Source organism: Cebus imitator, unplaced genomic scaffold (assembly GCF_001604975.1).
Source record: "Cebus imitator isolate Cc_AM_T3 unplaced genomic scaffold, Cebus_imitator-1.0 Scaffold771, whole genome shotgun sequence".
NCBI lineage: Eukaryota > Metazoa > Chordata > Mammalia > Primates > Cebidae > Cebus > Cebus imitator.
Genome location: NW_016108086.1, coordinates 74,952 through 90,326, shown reverse-complemented (window position 1 = coordinate 90,326; position 15,375 = coordinate 74,952). Strand labels below are relative to the sequence as shown.

The 15,375-nt window shown below is 38.3% G+C and overlaps 1 protein-coding gene across 1 annotated transcript in view; it reads left to right on the top strand.

The window, feature by feature from the left end:
- The window catches only part of NSUN3 (NOP2/Sun RNA methyltransferase 3), a 56,814-nt gene extending 52,992 nt beyond the window's left edge, over window positions 1-3,822 (top strand). Inside the window, exon 6 of the mRNA XM_017519731.2 lies at window positions 2,331-3,822. Within this exon, the coding sequence (XP_017375220.1) occupies window positions 2,331-2,610 (280 nt within the window). The 3' untranslated portion in view covers window positions 2,611-3,822. The remainder of the gene's footprint in view (window positions 1-2,330) is intronic.
- The last annotated feature ends 11,553 nt before the right edge of the window (window positions 3,823-15,375 follow it).

Genomic DNA, 15,375 nt, shown 5'->3' with positions numbered 1-15,375 from the left:
TGGGTTCAAGCAATTCTCATGCCCCAGCCTCCAAAGTGGTTGGGATTATAGGCGTGCACCACCACACCCAGGTAATTTTATATTTTTACTAGAGACAGGGTTTTGCCATGGTAGCCATGCTGGTCTCGAACTCCTGATCTCAGGTGATCCACCTGCATCAGCCTCCCAAAGTGCTAGGATTACAGGCATAAGCAACGGCGCCCAGCCTAGAAGTTTATTTTATCACAGGTTTAGATGCCAGAAGTTTGAGATAATGGCGTCAGCAGGGTTTGTTTCATCTGAGATATTTCTTCATGGCTGGTAGATAGCTGTCTTCTCCCTTTGTTTTCTTTATATGGTCCTCCCCTGTAATTCTGTGGCCAAATGTCTTCTTGAAGGATCCCAGTCATTCCATTTAGGGCCTACTTTAATGAACTGTTTTTAACTTAATTACCTCTTCATAGACAATGTATGTAAATACAGTCACCTTCTAAGCCACTAGGGGTTAGGACTTCAACATAGGAATTTTGCAAGGACACAGTTTAACTCATATTTATTTTTTTATATTCTATCTTTTCCAGCTAGAATGTAAGCTTCATGAGGTAAAAGATTTTTTTTCTTGTTGTTCTGTCTGTTGATACATACATAATACCTAGAACAATGCTCAGCATATAATAGGAGCTCAATAATAATGAATGTGTTATCTTTCTAGTACTCCTATTAATTACATAGATTTTGAACCCGTGTGATTGATCCACCTTGTCTCATTTTTAGTCGTCTGTTACTGTTCTACTTTCTGTGGGGAGATTTCTTCAACCTTAACTTTTCTTAATATGTCTTAATATTTTCTTAAATATTTCTACAGAATTTTCTTTATTTTGGTAACCACATATTTAGTTTCTAAGCACTCTCTTCTTGACCGTTTTTCATGACATTCTCTTGTTTTATGGATGTTGTATCTTTGCTGATCTATCTGCATTTAATAGATCATATTTCTCTTTTCTTCCCTGAATTTTCTGTTTCTTCCTATGTCATTATTGTTTGTTTTGTTATTTCTCTTACTTATTTCTTAAGCATTTCTGATCCTTAATTATCTAGCAATCCTTGGTTATCCATTTTTATTTAATAGAGATAATAAAAGTACTAGAGGCGTATTTTTTTTTGTTTTTTTTTTTGAGACGGAGTTTCGCTCTTGTTACCCAGGCTGGAGTGCAATGGTGCTATCTCGGCTCACTGCAACCTCCGCCTCCTGGGTTCAGGCAATTCTCCTGCCTCAGCCTCCTGAGTAGCTGGGATTACAGGCACGCGCCATCATGCCCAGCTAATTTTTTGTATTTTTAGTAGAGACGGGGTTTCACCGTGTTGACCAGGATGGTCTAGATCTCTTGACCTCGTGATCCACCCGCCTCGGCCTCCCAAAGTGCTGGGATTACAGGCGTGAGCCACCGCGCCCGGCTAGAGGCGTATTTTAAGGATAAGACCTTTTAACTTTCTGAAGAGCCGACTGTTACTCTGGAGGCTCTCTTTGTGGTAGAATGCAGAGATCTTTGATTTGGGGGCCAAAACCCATAGTGACTGGCTTAGAAGTCTTCCCAAAGAGTTTATTCAATTTTCTTAGATAAAAACCTTCCAACTTTTTGCCTCGTTGCCCAAATTGCAATATATAGGAGTATGGAATCAGTGACTTCTTACTTACGCTTTCGTATGTATGCTTTGTTTTTATTTTTACTCCCATCAGTTTAAAGACGAACTTGTATTCTTTTCTCTATCCCCATTTTCCCACTTTTTGAATAGCAAAACAATCAAACAGTCTAACCTACTTTCTATCTTTTCAATGTTGATTGGTCTGATGATCACTTCCTAAGTCACCCAGGGATAAATTAGAAATAAATAGGTGTAAGACCAGGGGCCAGGTGCAGTGGTTTATGCCGGTAATCCCAGCACTTTCAGAGGCTGAGGTGGGTGATCACTTGAGGTCAAGAGTTTGAGACCAGCCTGACCAACATGGTAAAACCCTGTCTCTACTAAAAAATACAAAAATTAGCTAGGCGTGGTGGCAGCCATCTGTAATCCCAGCTACTTGGGAGGCTGAGACAAGAGAATCACCTGAACCTAGGAGGCGGAGGTTGCAGTGAGCCGAGATCGTGCCACTGCATACCAGCCTAGGTGATAAAGTTAGACTCTGTCTCAAAAAAAAGGGAAAAAAAATAAAAAGATTAGAAAACATGCAATGTAATTGCAGTCTAAATCAGAGTAAGGTTAGTTTTATATATGTAATCTTTGCTCTCAGACCCCCTGGTTTCTTTTTAATGTACTTAACTAATCTTTTACATTTTTCTGATTGCACACAGGTCTGCAATTAAGGCCTTACGTCCTGGAGGGATACTTGTATACTCTACATGCACACTTTCCAAGGCAGAAAATCAAGATGTGATCAGTGAAATTTTAAACTCCCACAGTAACATGATGCCTGTAGACATTAAAGGAATAGCAAGGACTTGCTCACAAGACTTCACATTTGCTCCCACTGGCCAGGAATGTGGGCTCTTAGTGATTCCAGATAAGGGCAAAGCCTGGGGCCCAATGTATGTAGCCAAATTGAAGAAATCATGGAGCACAGGAAAATGGTGACACGAATTTGTAAACCATGTTTATGTGTTATTGTATTTATTTTTCTGAATTCGGTACATGTTAATATTTAAATAATTATGCAGTTACTTTTTCTGGGTCTGTGTGGAATCCTATTTAGTTAATACTTTAGCATCTTAGAATCTAGGCTTGAGAATTGTTCCGGTGTATTTTTTTTCCTAGAAATATATCTGTAGCAGTGATTTAAGGTGGTGCAGATGGCGTCTGTTCTATATAATCTGCTGTCTTTGCTTGGCATTTTATAGTTAAATTGATCAGAATATGTGGTTTTATACATAACATGTTTAGAACTGTATTTTCTATCTATGATAGTGCTTTTTACCTTTAAAAATGTGCATTTGCGGTGCTCTGACCATATCCCCCCGTATCAAATGTATGGATTTATTCAGGTTTTTCCCCTCTCCCCCACTTTTGTAACTGATTGTCTCACAACTGATTGGTATTTGGAGACTAACTTTTTAAGAAGCACTATTTCTAGTTCTAGCAAAATAGGTTTTTTATTTGCAAAGTTGTTTTCTGTTAAAGACTATCTTCTGTTTACTGCAAAGGTCAGTGACTCTTTTGACACCAACTTTATTTCCCCCACTTTTTTTTTTGTATTCACAAATACAAATTGAAAGGGTAAATTATGTTGAAAGACCTTTAGAACAGAAGATTCAGATGCACATGTTTGACTTTCGACATTCAGCTTATAGAATTATGGAGTCTATCCAGCAGGCCATAAAGCAAGTACTGGAGACAAAACCACAATGATTAATCACTGCAATAACTGAACTATATTTGGAGAGCTTTGTTACATAATTGCAGTCATAATGAGCACTACAAAATCTGATTATCTTACAGTCACAATCTAGAGGGGCTTTTTATTTCACTTTGTTATAAAATGTTCTGTGAGAATATGATGTCACATATTAATGCACAAGAGGGAGATGCCTAATGAGAGTGGATTATGTGATTACCAGAACTGAATGCCATTTACTAAGTGGCTCTCTCTGTTTACACATATCCTGGGAATACTGTATACATTTCTTTATATGTACTTAGGGTTTTAGCTTCAGTTAGGATCACACGTTCTCTCCAGAAATTACTTCACTTAGAGTCCAAACATATTTTTCCAACTGTTAAGAAAAATTTTGCAGCACATCTCAAAAGATTGCATCTCTTTGGAAACTAGCCTTTTTTTAAAAAAAAAAACAACTTTATCTGATTATAGAAATACAAATTCTGCTAAAGCTGAATACTTTTGAATTGTTCATTATATTCTGTGCATTTAAACTAGAGACTATTTGCTTATTAATATCTTTTGTTTGGCAAGCGTATATAACCAGGTTCATATCATCAGGAAGTTTCAGGAAATTTTTTTTTTTTCTGTACCTTCGGCCTGTTAATTATTTGTTTTCCTTTATGTGCAACTGATATGTTTAAAGTAAAGCTAGAGGCCGGGCGAGGTGGCTCATGCCTGTAATCCCAGCACTTTGGCAGGCTGAGGCAGGCGGATGTCCTGAGGTCAGAAGTTTGAGACCAGCCTGGCCAACCTGGTAAAACCCTGACTCTACTAAAAATACAAAAAAAATAATCAGGTGTGGTGGCAGGCACCTGTAATCCCAGTTACTTGGGAGGCTGAGGCAGGAGAATCACTTGAATGTGGGAGGCCAGAGGTTTCAGTGAGCCTAGTTTTCGCCATTGCACTCTAGCCTGGGTGACATTTATTCTGTACCAAAAATAAATAAATAAAATTAAATAAAAGTAAAGCTAGAACTCTTGGACCAAATCAAGTATGTTGGGTTAATATGGAAGAACAATGATGGTGGAAAAGATCTTTTCTTTTTTAAGTTGTCATTATTTGTTTGTTTCAGACACCATAGGTTTTAAAATTAGGCTTTTGTTGTGTAGATTAATCACAGAGTAAATTTGCACATGGTACTTTGTTGAATGTCATTATTTTCCCAGTAAAATGCGATGAACCTTAATCTGAATATTTGGTGTACTATTGAATTATACTGTCCTGTGATTACTGAAAAATACATGCATGTGTGTTTGCGTGTGTGTGTGTGTGTATAATTTTATTATTAAAAATAATTGCACCAAAACCAAACATGGACAAGTGGGACGTGTGTGTGTGTGTGTGTGTGTGTGTGTGTGTGTTAAAAGCAATTGCACCAAAACCAAAAATGGGCAGGTGGGACCTAATTAAACTAAAGAGCTTCTGCACAGCAAAATCCACTATCAACAGAGTAATGGACAACTTACATGATGGGAGAAATATTTGCAAATTATGCATCTACTGAAGGTCTAATTTCCAGAATCTATAAGAAAGTTAAATCAGCAGGCAAAAAACAAATAACCCTATTAAAAAAAGGGCCAAGGACATGAACAGACATTTCTCAAAAGAAGGCATACAAATGGCCAACAAACATATGAAAAAATGTTCTTCATCACTAATCATCAGAGAAATTCAAATCCAAACTACACTGAGATAATGTTTAACAGCAGTCAGAATGGCTATTATTAAAAAGTCAATAAAATAAAAAATAACAGATGCTGCTGAGGCTGTGGAGAAGAGGAACTGCTTATACATACTGTTGGTAGAAATGTAAATCACTTCAGCTTCTGTGGAAAGCAGTTTGGAGCTTTCTCAAAGAACTTAAAACAGAATTGCCATTTGACCCAGCAATCCCACTAGGGGTATATACCCACAGGAAAATAAGTCGTCCTACAAAAAAAGACATACGCTCATGTGTTCATCACAGTAATATTCACAATAGCAGAGATATGGAATCAACCTAAGTACCCATCAACAGTGGATTAAATAAAGAAAATGTGGTACATATACCTTGTGGCATATTACACAGTGATTAAAAAAAGAATGAAATCATGTCCTTTTGTGACAACCTGGATGCAGCTAGAGGCTTTTATCCTAAGCAAATTAATGCAGGGGCAGAAAACTAAATATTAATACATGTTCTCACTTATAAGTGGGAGCTAAACATCAAGAACACATGGACATAAAGAAGGGAACAACAGATGCTGGTGACTACTAGAGCACGGAGGGAGGATGGGGGTATGGGCTGGAAAACTACCTTTTGGGTACTGTGCTCACTACCTGGGTGACAGGGTCATCTGTATCCCAAACCTCAGCATCATCCGGTCTAGCCATGGGACACACCTGTTCATATATCCCCTGAATCTAAAAAATTGAAATTACTATTTTTTAAATGAGAGGATAAAAAACCCTAATAATTATGATGAAATGGTAATATTTATTGAGCATTGAATATTTTTTACGTATGTTGTCTTTATTGTTGTTTAAAACAAATCCAGGCATAAGTATTGTAACCCCCTTTTGTGGATGAGAAAATGGAAGCTCAGCTCTGTTTGTGGTTTGCCAAGGCTACACTGCTAAGTAATGGGTACAGCCCATGTATAGACAGACTGTATGGATATTTAAAGTGGGGGTGAGGGCCAAGGAGCTATGAAGTGGGGGTGAGGGCCAAGGAGGTATTACTGCTGTTTGGAAATACTGGCCTCTTGTAGATCCAGCCTTAATGTTTTTCTGACATCTTAGTACTACCAGACCCTGCACAAAGTGCATATCAGAGTTAACACTGTGAGGAGACAAAATAATGAGAATAGTTTTACCAAAGATAATGAAGTCTTGCATAATGTCTGCATTTCACCATTGATTAGAATGCATCCTTAGAAAATTGAAGGTAACAAAAACCCAGGACATTTCTGGAAATTGCATGCTCTCTAGCAACTTTGTGTGAATTTTTATACAAATGCTGTTTTGAGTTATAGAAAATGTTCTAAAAATAGAAAAAACATGGTCTTGTAACATGTTATTTTCTTGGAGCACTGATCTCTCAGAACATGTCTTTCTGCATGGCCTCCTCACCCCTATCCCAGGGGAGAAGGAGAATGTTCCGGGGCATTTCAGCCCCTGGGGCTTCTACACTCGGTATCAGGGGTGCAGCTCGCAGGATTTCAGTTTAGCCACGGCTGAATGAATGAGAAGTTGCCAGATAAATTCTCCAAACCCATTTCTTCAGAAACCACTTCCTGGCCATGCAGTGGGGCTCTCGTTTGACCTTTGTTAACCTTTCTTGGTCAGGTCCCAGGCCAGTCCTGCAAAGACAGCAGAGCTTCATTTTCATTTAAGCCTTTTTTTTTTTCACTTTGGATCAAACAGAATTTAGTTCCTTCCCCTGCCCCCAACCTGGCTGGAGTGCAGTGGTGCAATCATGGCTCGCTGCAGCCTCAACTTTTTGGGCTCAAGTGATTTTTTTGCCTCAGCCTCCTAAGAAGTGTGGACTACAGGGCCACACTACCATGCCTGGCTAATTTTATTATTATTATTCCTGTAGAGATGTGACCTCACCATGTTACCCAGGCTGGTTTCAAACTCCTGGCCTCCAGCGATCCTCCCACCTCAGCACCCTAAAGTATTGGGATTATAGGTGTGAGCCATTGTGCTTGGCCTCATGTATTATTACTTTTAAAAAAGGATGCATGTTTTCCCTCCCGCTCTCTTCTCTTTGGATAATTATAAATCATTAAACTTAATATTTCATAGTTTTAAAACAGGGTAAAGCCAAGATCAAAACTGGCTCCAAGGCCCAGACCCTTTTCCCAATATTATGCTGTCTCACAGAGTGTAGGTTATGTGAACCCTCGAGATTATTAATGACTTTATCCCTATTTTCCATTGTTCAGTTTTCCCCCTTTGTGTAATATCCTATTCCCAGGGCGTGAAAGGATTAATCAATACTTGAAAACAAACAAACAAAAAAACCATACCTTTGAACTATTTTAGGGCACTTTCTAAAGAAGTGTGTCTTTTGATTTTGATACCCAGAAATCTCCAGTGGAGGTATTCTCTGCCTTCCTTTTCTTTGCAGATGTTGAGCTGAGGATTGGAAATTGGAGCTGACTTGCAGTGTCGATTGTAAAGCAAAGAGTAATTCATATTACGTTCTGTGACACTGAGTTACTTGGCTTTATAAAAATTTAGGTTGCTTATCAACACATTAACTTCTCCCTGCCATCTGCAAGCTGAACAGCCACTAGTTTCAGAAATAGACTATGCATAAATGTAATGCATTTAAATGGTTTGTACTGAATTTTTTAAAGCATCAGATATTACCTGTGGTTGGAAATCAAGGTGTCCTGCAGTTCTTTATTTTATTATGTATATTACTATAACCTTATACTCAGGTTGCACATTACTCCCTTAGCAGTATTGTGAGAAATAGTCTTTCATACAATGTGGGTAGATAGAAAATAATAGCTACCTGCATACCTGGCTACATGACCAAATAATCACAAATCTAATAGACGCTTATCCAAGAAGGCTTTATGCCTGAGAGAGAAGCATCAGATAATCTGCAGAGATGAATGCAACTTATCTGGAATACAAAGAGAAAATTAGAACCAATAGCAATAATTTTATTAGATGCCAAAAAGTCCTTTGATGCAATTGAATGAGACTACTTGTATTATGTGTTAGGTAAATTTGGCTTTGGGGACAAATAGAACAGATAGCACAATTTATTTTCAACCCATTTATATGGTTTAAATAAATGGTTTACAATCTCCCTTTCCCTGCCTTATTGCTGAGGAAATAAGCAATAGGGGGAGGGAAGTAAGGGTGATGCCCATTTCTGATGTTACTCTTCAGACGACATTGAAGCTAGAAAATCACACATTTCCCACGGGTATCTGAAGAATTTCATAAGGAGGTTCACAAGTTACCTAATATATGCCGATAATCTACTACTTTTGCTGAAAGCTCTAAAAGCATCTGTCCTGAAAACATTAAGAGTAATGTCAGAATTTGGAGTGGCTTCAGGCAAAGTCAGTGGGAGAGAACCAGAATACTATCTTGACAGAATAGTTTCTATTACTATTATTGTGTGACATGTAAAATAAACATTTTAAAAGAATTGTTATGAGATTCTCATTAGGGAATGATTAGACAATAAAGAAGACATTCTAAAATTAACCTGTAATTCAGTGCTAAACTTTTTTTTTGAAACAGATTATTCTAAATCTAAGGAGGAAGAAAGTGTGGTAGAGCTTATATCCCTTTAAAATATAATTTGTTAACGATTAACTCCATACCTTTCTGAAACTTTTCACAAATGATAGAACTAATTTCTTTATTCATGTGAGGACATATTGTCATGTTGAAACCCAGAGAAAGCATATGCTACCTTAGGAAGAGGATGTTTGCCCCATTGGAAGCTATTTAATGGTATATGTCATGACTCAATTAAGCTTGCTGCTATGGCTTGTCAAAAAGTTTCTACTTCATATTGCTATGGAAGAGCCTATTTCACACAGATAACTATACAACCTAGCAGAACCAACAGACTAAAAAGTATAGTTCATTGAAAAATAAAAAATAGAAGCGTAGCACCCAGCTCCTTCTTAGTTCTTCAAAGCCAGTGGAAATAGAATTGCAGATATTAACATGAATGGACACAGTTCAGAGACATTGGCAATGGCAAAAAGAAAGGAGAGGGACAGAGCTTGTATCAGCTCATGATGATTAAGTTACAAAGAGAAAGATTCTTCACCTATTTATCCAAACAAGGTGTTAACAACCTTTTTAGCATGGTAAAGCTTTCTTCGTATTAACAGTAATTGCCAGGGTGAGGGGCAGTGGGGAGAGAGCTGGAGAACTTGTGCTGACTTTGAATTAACCACTAGGGGAGGATGCCCGTGGCTCATAGCTTACAGCTGCCAACTCTCAAAAGGGAAGAGAGGTTATGGTGGTGACAACTAGCTCTGATGCCACTGGAAATTGTTTTGTGTGATATGTTAAGCTGTGAATAGCCAACATAGCTAGTTATACCACATTTTCACATGATATTCATTCCTCTTAAATTGATCGTAAATACTTCAGGGTAAGTCCTATATTGTAACAAATGTGTTTATAAACACAGCAGACATACACAAATCAAACTACCTATGTTCTTTCTTTCCTAAAAGACTATTTTGTGATAGTAAAGATAATCTCTGTAAGTCTTCTCTGTGAAGCTGTACCTCTGCCCATTGATGCATTATTTCCAGCTACCTAGTCAACTTGGCTATACAGAATTAATTCAGTAATTATTCCATCCAATAGTATTGAGTTGGCAGAAACAATTTGATATAATTTTAGAAGAGGTGAATTTTGAAGCAGGAGATGTTTAAGTGGAATCTTCTGTGACAGAGCCTAGATTGAGTCCGTCAGGCGTGTTTCACGAGCAAGGGACACTGGTGAGGCATGAAGGGTTTAGGATGAACTACCAGGAGGCACATCACCGCTCCCAACAACGTGTAGGTGTTCATCTATCTGGTCACACCTTCTGTTAACACATCCACGGAGGATTATCACATCTAATTCATATCTTCCCCATCAGAACTTCTGCCACCATCCTGGCTAACTTCGTCATCTGTGTGGAAAACCTATCCAACATTCCGCCTTCCTGGCTGCTTGATTGCCTCTTCTCCAACATCTTTTATCTCCATGTTCTTCCTTCAGTAGCTCAAACTCCTGAGCATCTCCTAGAACCTGGCATTGTCTACTGTCACACTGGGTCTTTCCGCACTGTTGTATCCGCTCTACCAAACATGGGCAGTACTAGCCATATGTGTCTACTGATCACTTAAAGTGTGGCTAGTGTGACTGGGTGCAGTGGCTCACACCTATAATGACAGTGTTTTGGGAGGCAGAGATGGGCAGATCGTTTGAGTCCAGCAGTTCGGGACCAGCCTGGGCAACATGGTGAAATTGCATCTCTACCAGAAAAATAAATAAATGAATATAAAAAAATAAAGTAAAAATTTGCTGGGCATAGTGGCACATGCCTGTAGTCCCAGCTACTTGGGAGGCTGAGCTGGGAGGATTGCTTGAACCCAGGGGTGGAGGTTGCAGTGAGCTGAGAATGTGCCATTGCAATTCAGCATGACTGAGGAACAGTTTTTTTTGTTTGTTTGTTTGCTTGAGACAGTCTCGCTCTGTTGCCCAGCCTGGAGTGCAGTGGTGAGGCCTCAGCTCACTGCAACCTCCGCTTCCTGGATTCAAGAGATTCTTCTGCCTCAGCCTCCAGAGTAGCTGAGATAACAGGCACCTGCCACCACGCCTGGCTGATTTTTGTATTTTTGGTAGAGACTAGGTTTCACCATGTTGGCCAGGCTGGTCTTGAACTCCTGACCTCAAGTGATCCACCCATCTTGGCCTCCCAAAATGCTGGGATTACAGGTATGAGCCACCATGTCCAGCCCTGAAGAACAATTTTCTTAATTTTGGTTAATGTAAATGTAAATAGTCCTATGTGACTAGTGGCTACCGTACTGAACAACACAGATCTAGAATTTCTCCACTTGAGTGTTCAATCTCAGTACCTCCTGTGCTTCCAGCTTCATTATTCTCTCATTTTTATTAAACTGAAATCCAATTTTCTTGATACCTGTAGTTTTTCAACCTTAACTCCCTTGAAGACTATCCTTTTCCCTTCTGGTTGCTTTTCTTTATTCATCCTGGACCCTGTGGTTAATGCCTTACAACTTATCTCTCACAGAGCTCTCATCTCTGTCATTGTCTTACATTCTCATCGAACTTGATATTGAAACTTGCAATTCTATATCAGTCCGTAGTCCGTGCCTTTACTGACAGATTCTACATCGCTGAGCATTGTTTGGAGAAAAAGAAAATCATACAGTAGACAGTGCAGATTTATGTCACTACACGTTTACACAACTGTGCAGATTTATTTTACCACAAATTCATGCTCACCTAAGATTTTTACACTGCTCAAAAACTTTGACTATTCCTTGGCCAGCTTTCTTTTCCATTTTCATTAGTGACTTTTCCAAAGTTTCACTATTCTCTGCCTCTCTCCTACATAAACGCTCTCCTGTTTTCTTTTAGAAAATGTCCTGCCTCCTCGTTGCTTGTGAAAACTGTGGCTGTCAGAGTGAATGTCCTTGCCTCTAACTTTCTTGGCTCATACTCCTCTTCTCCTCAGTTTATTTAGAAACACCACCAGCCAGCCAGCCTTCTAAGTTAGAAACTTGGAAGTGATGTTCCATTTTTCCTTTCCTCTTCCCCACTCTCACCTCTAGGTTATAACCAAGACCTGCCTTTTTTATTGTTCTCTCTTAATACCGTTGACATTGACTTGCTTAAGATCATCTGAGCTATTGAATTTTCTTCCAAACTCATCTTCTTACCTGCTGCCTCATACCTCACTATCTACATTCTCTATTGCTGCCAAAGTGCCCTTTGTACAACAAAATTCCGTCACGTCATTATTGTGATTAAAATTTGTCAGTAACTCCCACTTACCTACAGGATGAAGCCTGAGCCATTAGAGTATTATGCTAAGCCCTCTTGCTTTGAAAACTGGATTTCTCTCTCTCTCTCTTTCTTTCCCTCTCTCTCTCTCTCTTTCACACACACGCAAGTCACATTCTCTTTTACTTTCTTCACAGAAATTTGAGTAATCCTACTGAGGAAACCTAATTATTGGAATGGTTAAAGTGTCCCAGCTCCAGCTCATTGGTTGGGATACCCTTTAAGTCCCTTGCAACATTTCCCCCTCTGTAATTAGCTAGAATTCTGCTACGGCTCCTGGTGTTGTTTTTGCAGTGAACCAGATATTTGAAAATGTAGTCTTTTTGCTCTCATACTTCTATCTGGTAACCATATATCTGTATTTTAGGCTGCAATACTTGTTTTTTCACAGTGAATTGAAGAAACAGTCAAACCACTTTCAAAACCTTTTGCATTGGACTGAGAGATGTAAATTAAACAGAGAAACCACTACATTAGGGGCATGCTGAAGCATGCGTACAGTGTGGGAAAATTTCAAAATGAAATAGGCTGAATAATAAGGTTGGAATGTCAATGGATAAATCCATAGTTGTCTTCTGGAGGATGCTTCAAACCTACAAGGAATATCCAAGGGCAGGACAGCAGATGAGAATATCTTAAAATAGAAAAAGAATTGTACTTCACATCAAGGACAGTCAAAAAATAGATTATTGAAGTAGCACAGGAACTATAGAAGAATCTTAATCTTCATAAACTTATCAGTTACCCCAGAGTGGTTTTTTTAATGTGAAAAATTAGTGTGATCTGGAACTACTTCTGCCTTTAGCTGATTTGTGACATTAAATAGGTTAAAACTTTCTAAACTTTGGCTGCCTAATCTTTAAAGTCAAATAAGTTATCTCTAGGAAAAGTGAATATATTTTGAGCCATTACAAATTCCAAGCATTTACAAGACTGGTGTTTTATTTGACCCTGTCTCTTCTCTTTGTAAAAGTCTTCTGATCTGTAACTGCAGCTGAGGCAAAAGATTAAAACTGTACACAAAAGTCAAGGGAGAAAGAAAGAAAATAGTGGAGAATCAAAATAGGTCTAAGAGGAGCTGATAAATACCGGAGTAAATAAAGTGGGGGAGGCGGTGGGAATTACAAGGGAGAAACAGGAGAAAGGGCCTTATTGAAGAGCACGACCAGCTGTGTTCACATTCTTGGCAGTACGTTCATTTTGCTAAACTGGCATTTCCATGAAGCCAACATGCCAGAAAGCGTGGTTGTTTCTGCTTCTGTTTCACAGAAGACCAGTCTGTTTCCAAGCATGATGCTTTTCACTCTTAGGCATCTCAAACTTTGGTAATGTAAGTACCACATATAGTAAAGGAGCAAAAACATTCTCTAGGGCCCCAGTGTTTTATTAAAATATGGATTTAAAAGTGAACAAACAGAACAGTCTTAAAAATTCTGTGTACACATAGTTTTATACAACTTTAAAAATCCACTAAGCTCTATAAACATCGTTAACAATTGGAAAATAAAACTGAAATAAATGCATTAATTTAATATCTCAGATGATGCTGTTCTGTTACAACTATATTGCCTTAAGAAATCAAAGCATGGCACTTACTATTAAGATGCAGGATTTTGGTGTCCAGTGTATCTTAGCTATTGTTCATCACATGTTCAGTGTGTCTTAGCTATTTTTCAATTCTTCCACCAATTTTCTGTTTGAACTACCAAAAACCTTAGTTTTTTTGTGGTGTCTTAGATGCTGTGTTGCCTCCAACTCTACACAAATACAGAATGTATATATTAAAAACAGCTTTGGTGTTTTCAAGTTATTTCACAAATATTAAAATAGTACTGCTTGGGGTTAACTTGATAATAACATAAACACCTTCTTATGCATTAGAATCTCATAGTGACCATCCAGATGATACAGAATATACCTATATCTTTAAAAATTCAGAATCGCTTCCATATTAAATATGAAAGTATCCACGTTCTCACTGGGGGCTGAGTTAGCAGAGGGTCCTCTGAGAATCCCCAAGACCTTGAGCATCAGTTTGAGAAACACTGCTATGGTCTTTACTGATACTGCTAAGTAGGAAAACACGGAGTCTCCCCTGACAAGAATATCTTAGAAGATTTGCCAGGAGAAAGAGAAGCACAGGGAAGTCATAATTTAAATAAAAGGACAGAATATTTTTGGTACAGCCCTTCCCTACAAATATGTCTTTCCAGGGCAGGGACATTTGTTCCTTGCTAAGGGGCCATGTAATTTATTATCCAACCAAGACATTTTTGAGAGTAGAAAAGCAAGCCATTTAATTACACCAGGACAACACAATGTGACCAGGACAGTCCAGGCCATATGGTCAGCCTAAGAGAAGAGTGAGGGAGGCACTCATGCATTTGAAAAGATCAAATAGATCTCATGTTTCGTGATACATGCTTTTGAAGCCAGCACGATGGCTTACGCCTTTAATCCCAGCTACTTGGATTGAGGCAGGAGGATCCCTTGAGCTCAGGAGTTTTGAGACAAGCCTGGTTGGCAATATAGCGTGAGACCCAGTCTCAAGGAAAACAAAGACAGAGAGAGAGAGAGAGAAGGAAATACTTTTTTTTTTTTTTGCCTCCTGCACACTTTCTTGCAGTTCCCTTCTGCAGAAATGAGACACTCCCACTTTCAGTGCAAATAAAAACCTCCTTAATTACAAACCAACTTCCTTTCCACTCTGCCTGAAATCTAAAGCATGAAGGTCTCCTTTTAATCAACAAATCAAAATACATTACAAGCACTCTCTAATGACTTCAATCTGATATTATTCTTAATGGAGCTTTTGACAAGAGCCCAGCTGAGATAACTGATAGGCGAGATGAATAGTCAAAGCTAAGGCAGTGGCCTTCAGACTTTTTAAGGAATTTGAATCATGTCTATAAGATGACATACAAATGTAAGCCCATAGACATACAGAAAGTTTTATTACACAATATTTATTCTTCAACTTGTTATGTATTACACATACACACTTATATATACATATATGTATATTTCTTTAAAAATTGACTTCATGACACACTCGATTTCATGACCCATTAATGATTTGGAATCTGCAATTTGAAAACCGCTGCTTACTAGCCATCACCTTTTGTGCCTGGTTAATTTAAAAGGTACATAAGTGTACCATGTAAATTCATTTCCATGTGTCTTTACAAAAATTCATTTTATTAGTTTATTGTTGGTTTAAGTAAGAGTTGATTTTAGCACATTTTAAAAAATCCCATATAAGATGTTATATGCCATCTCATTCTGAGTCTCCCTGCTGCCTTCCTCACCAACCCTACCCCGTGTAGGTCTATAATTATTAATTTCTCTTAGATTTCAGTGCATGTTTTCAGATTACTTGGTCTATATTAGTCACATTATTTTCC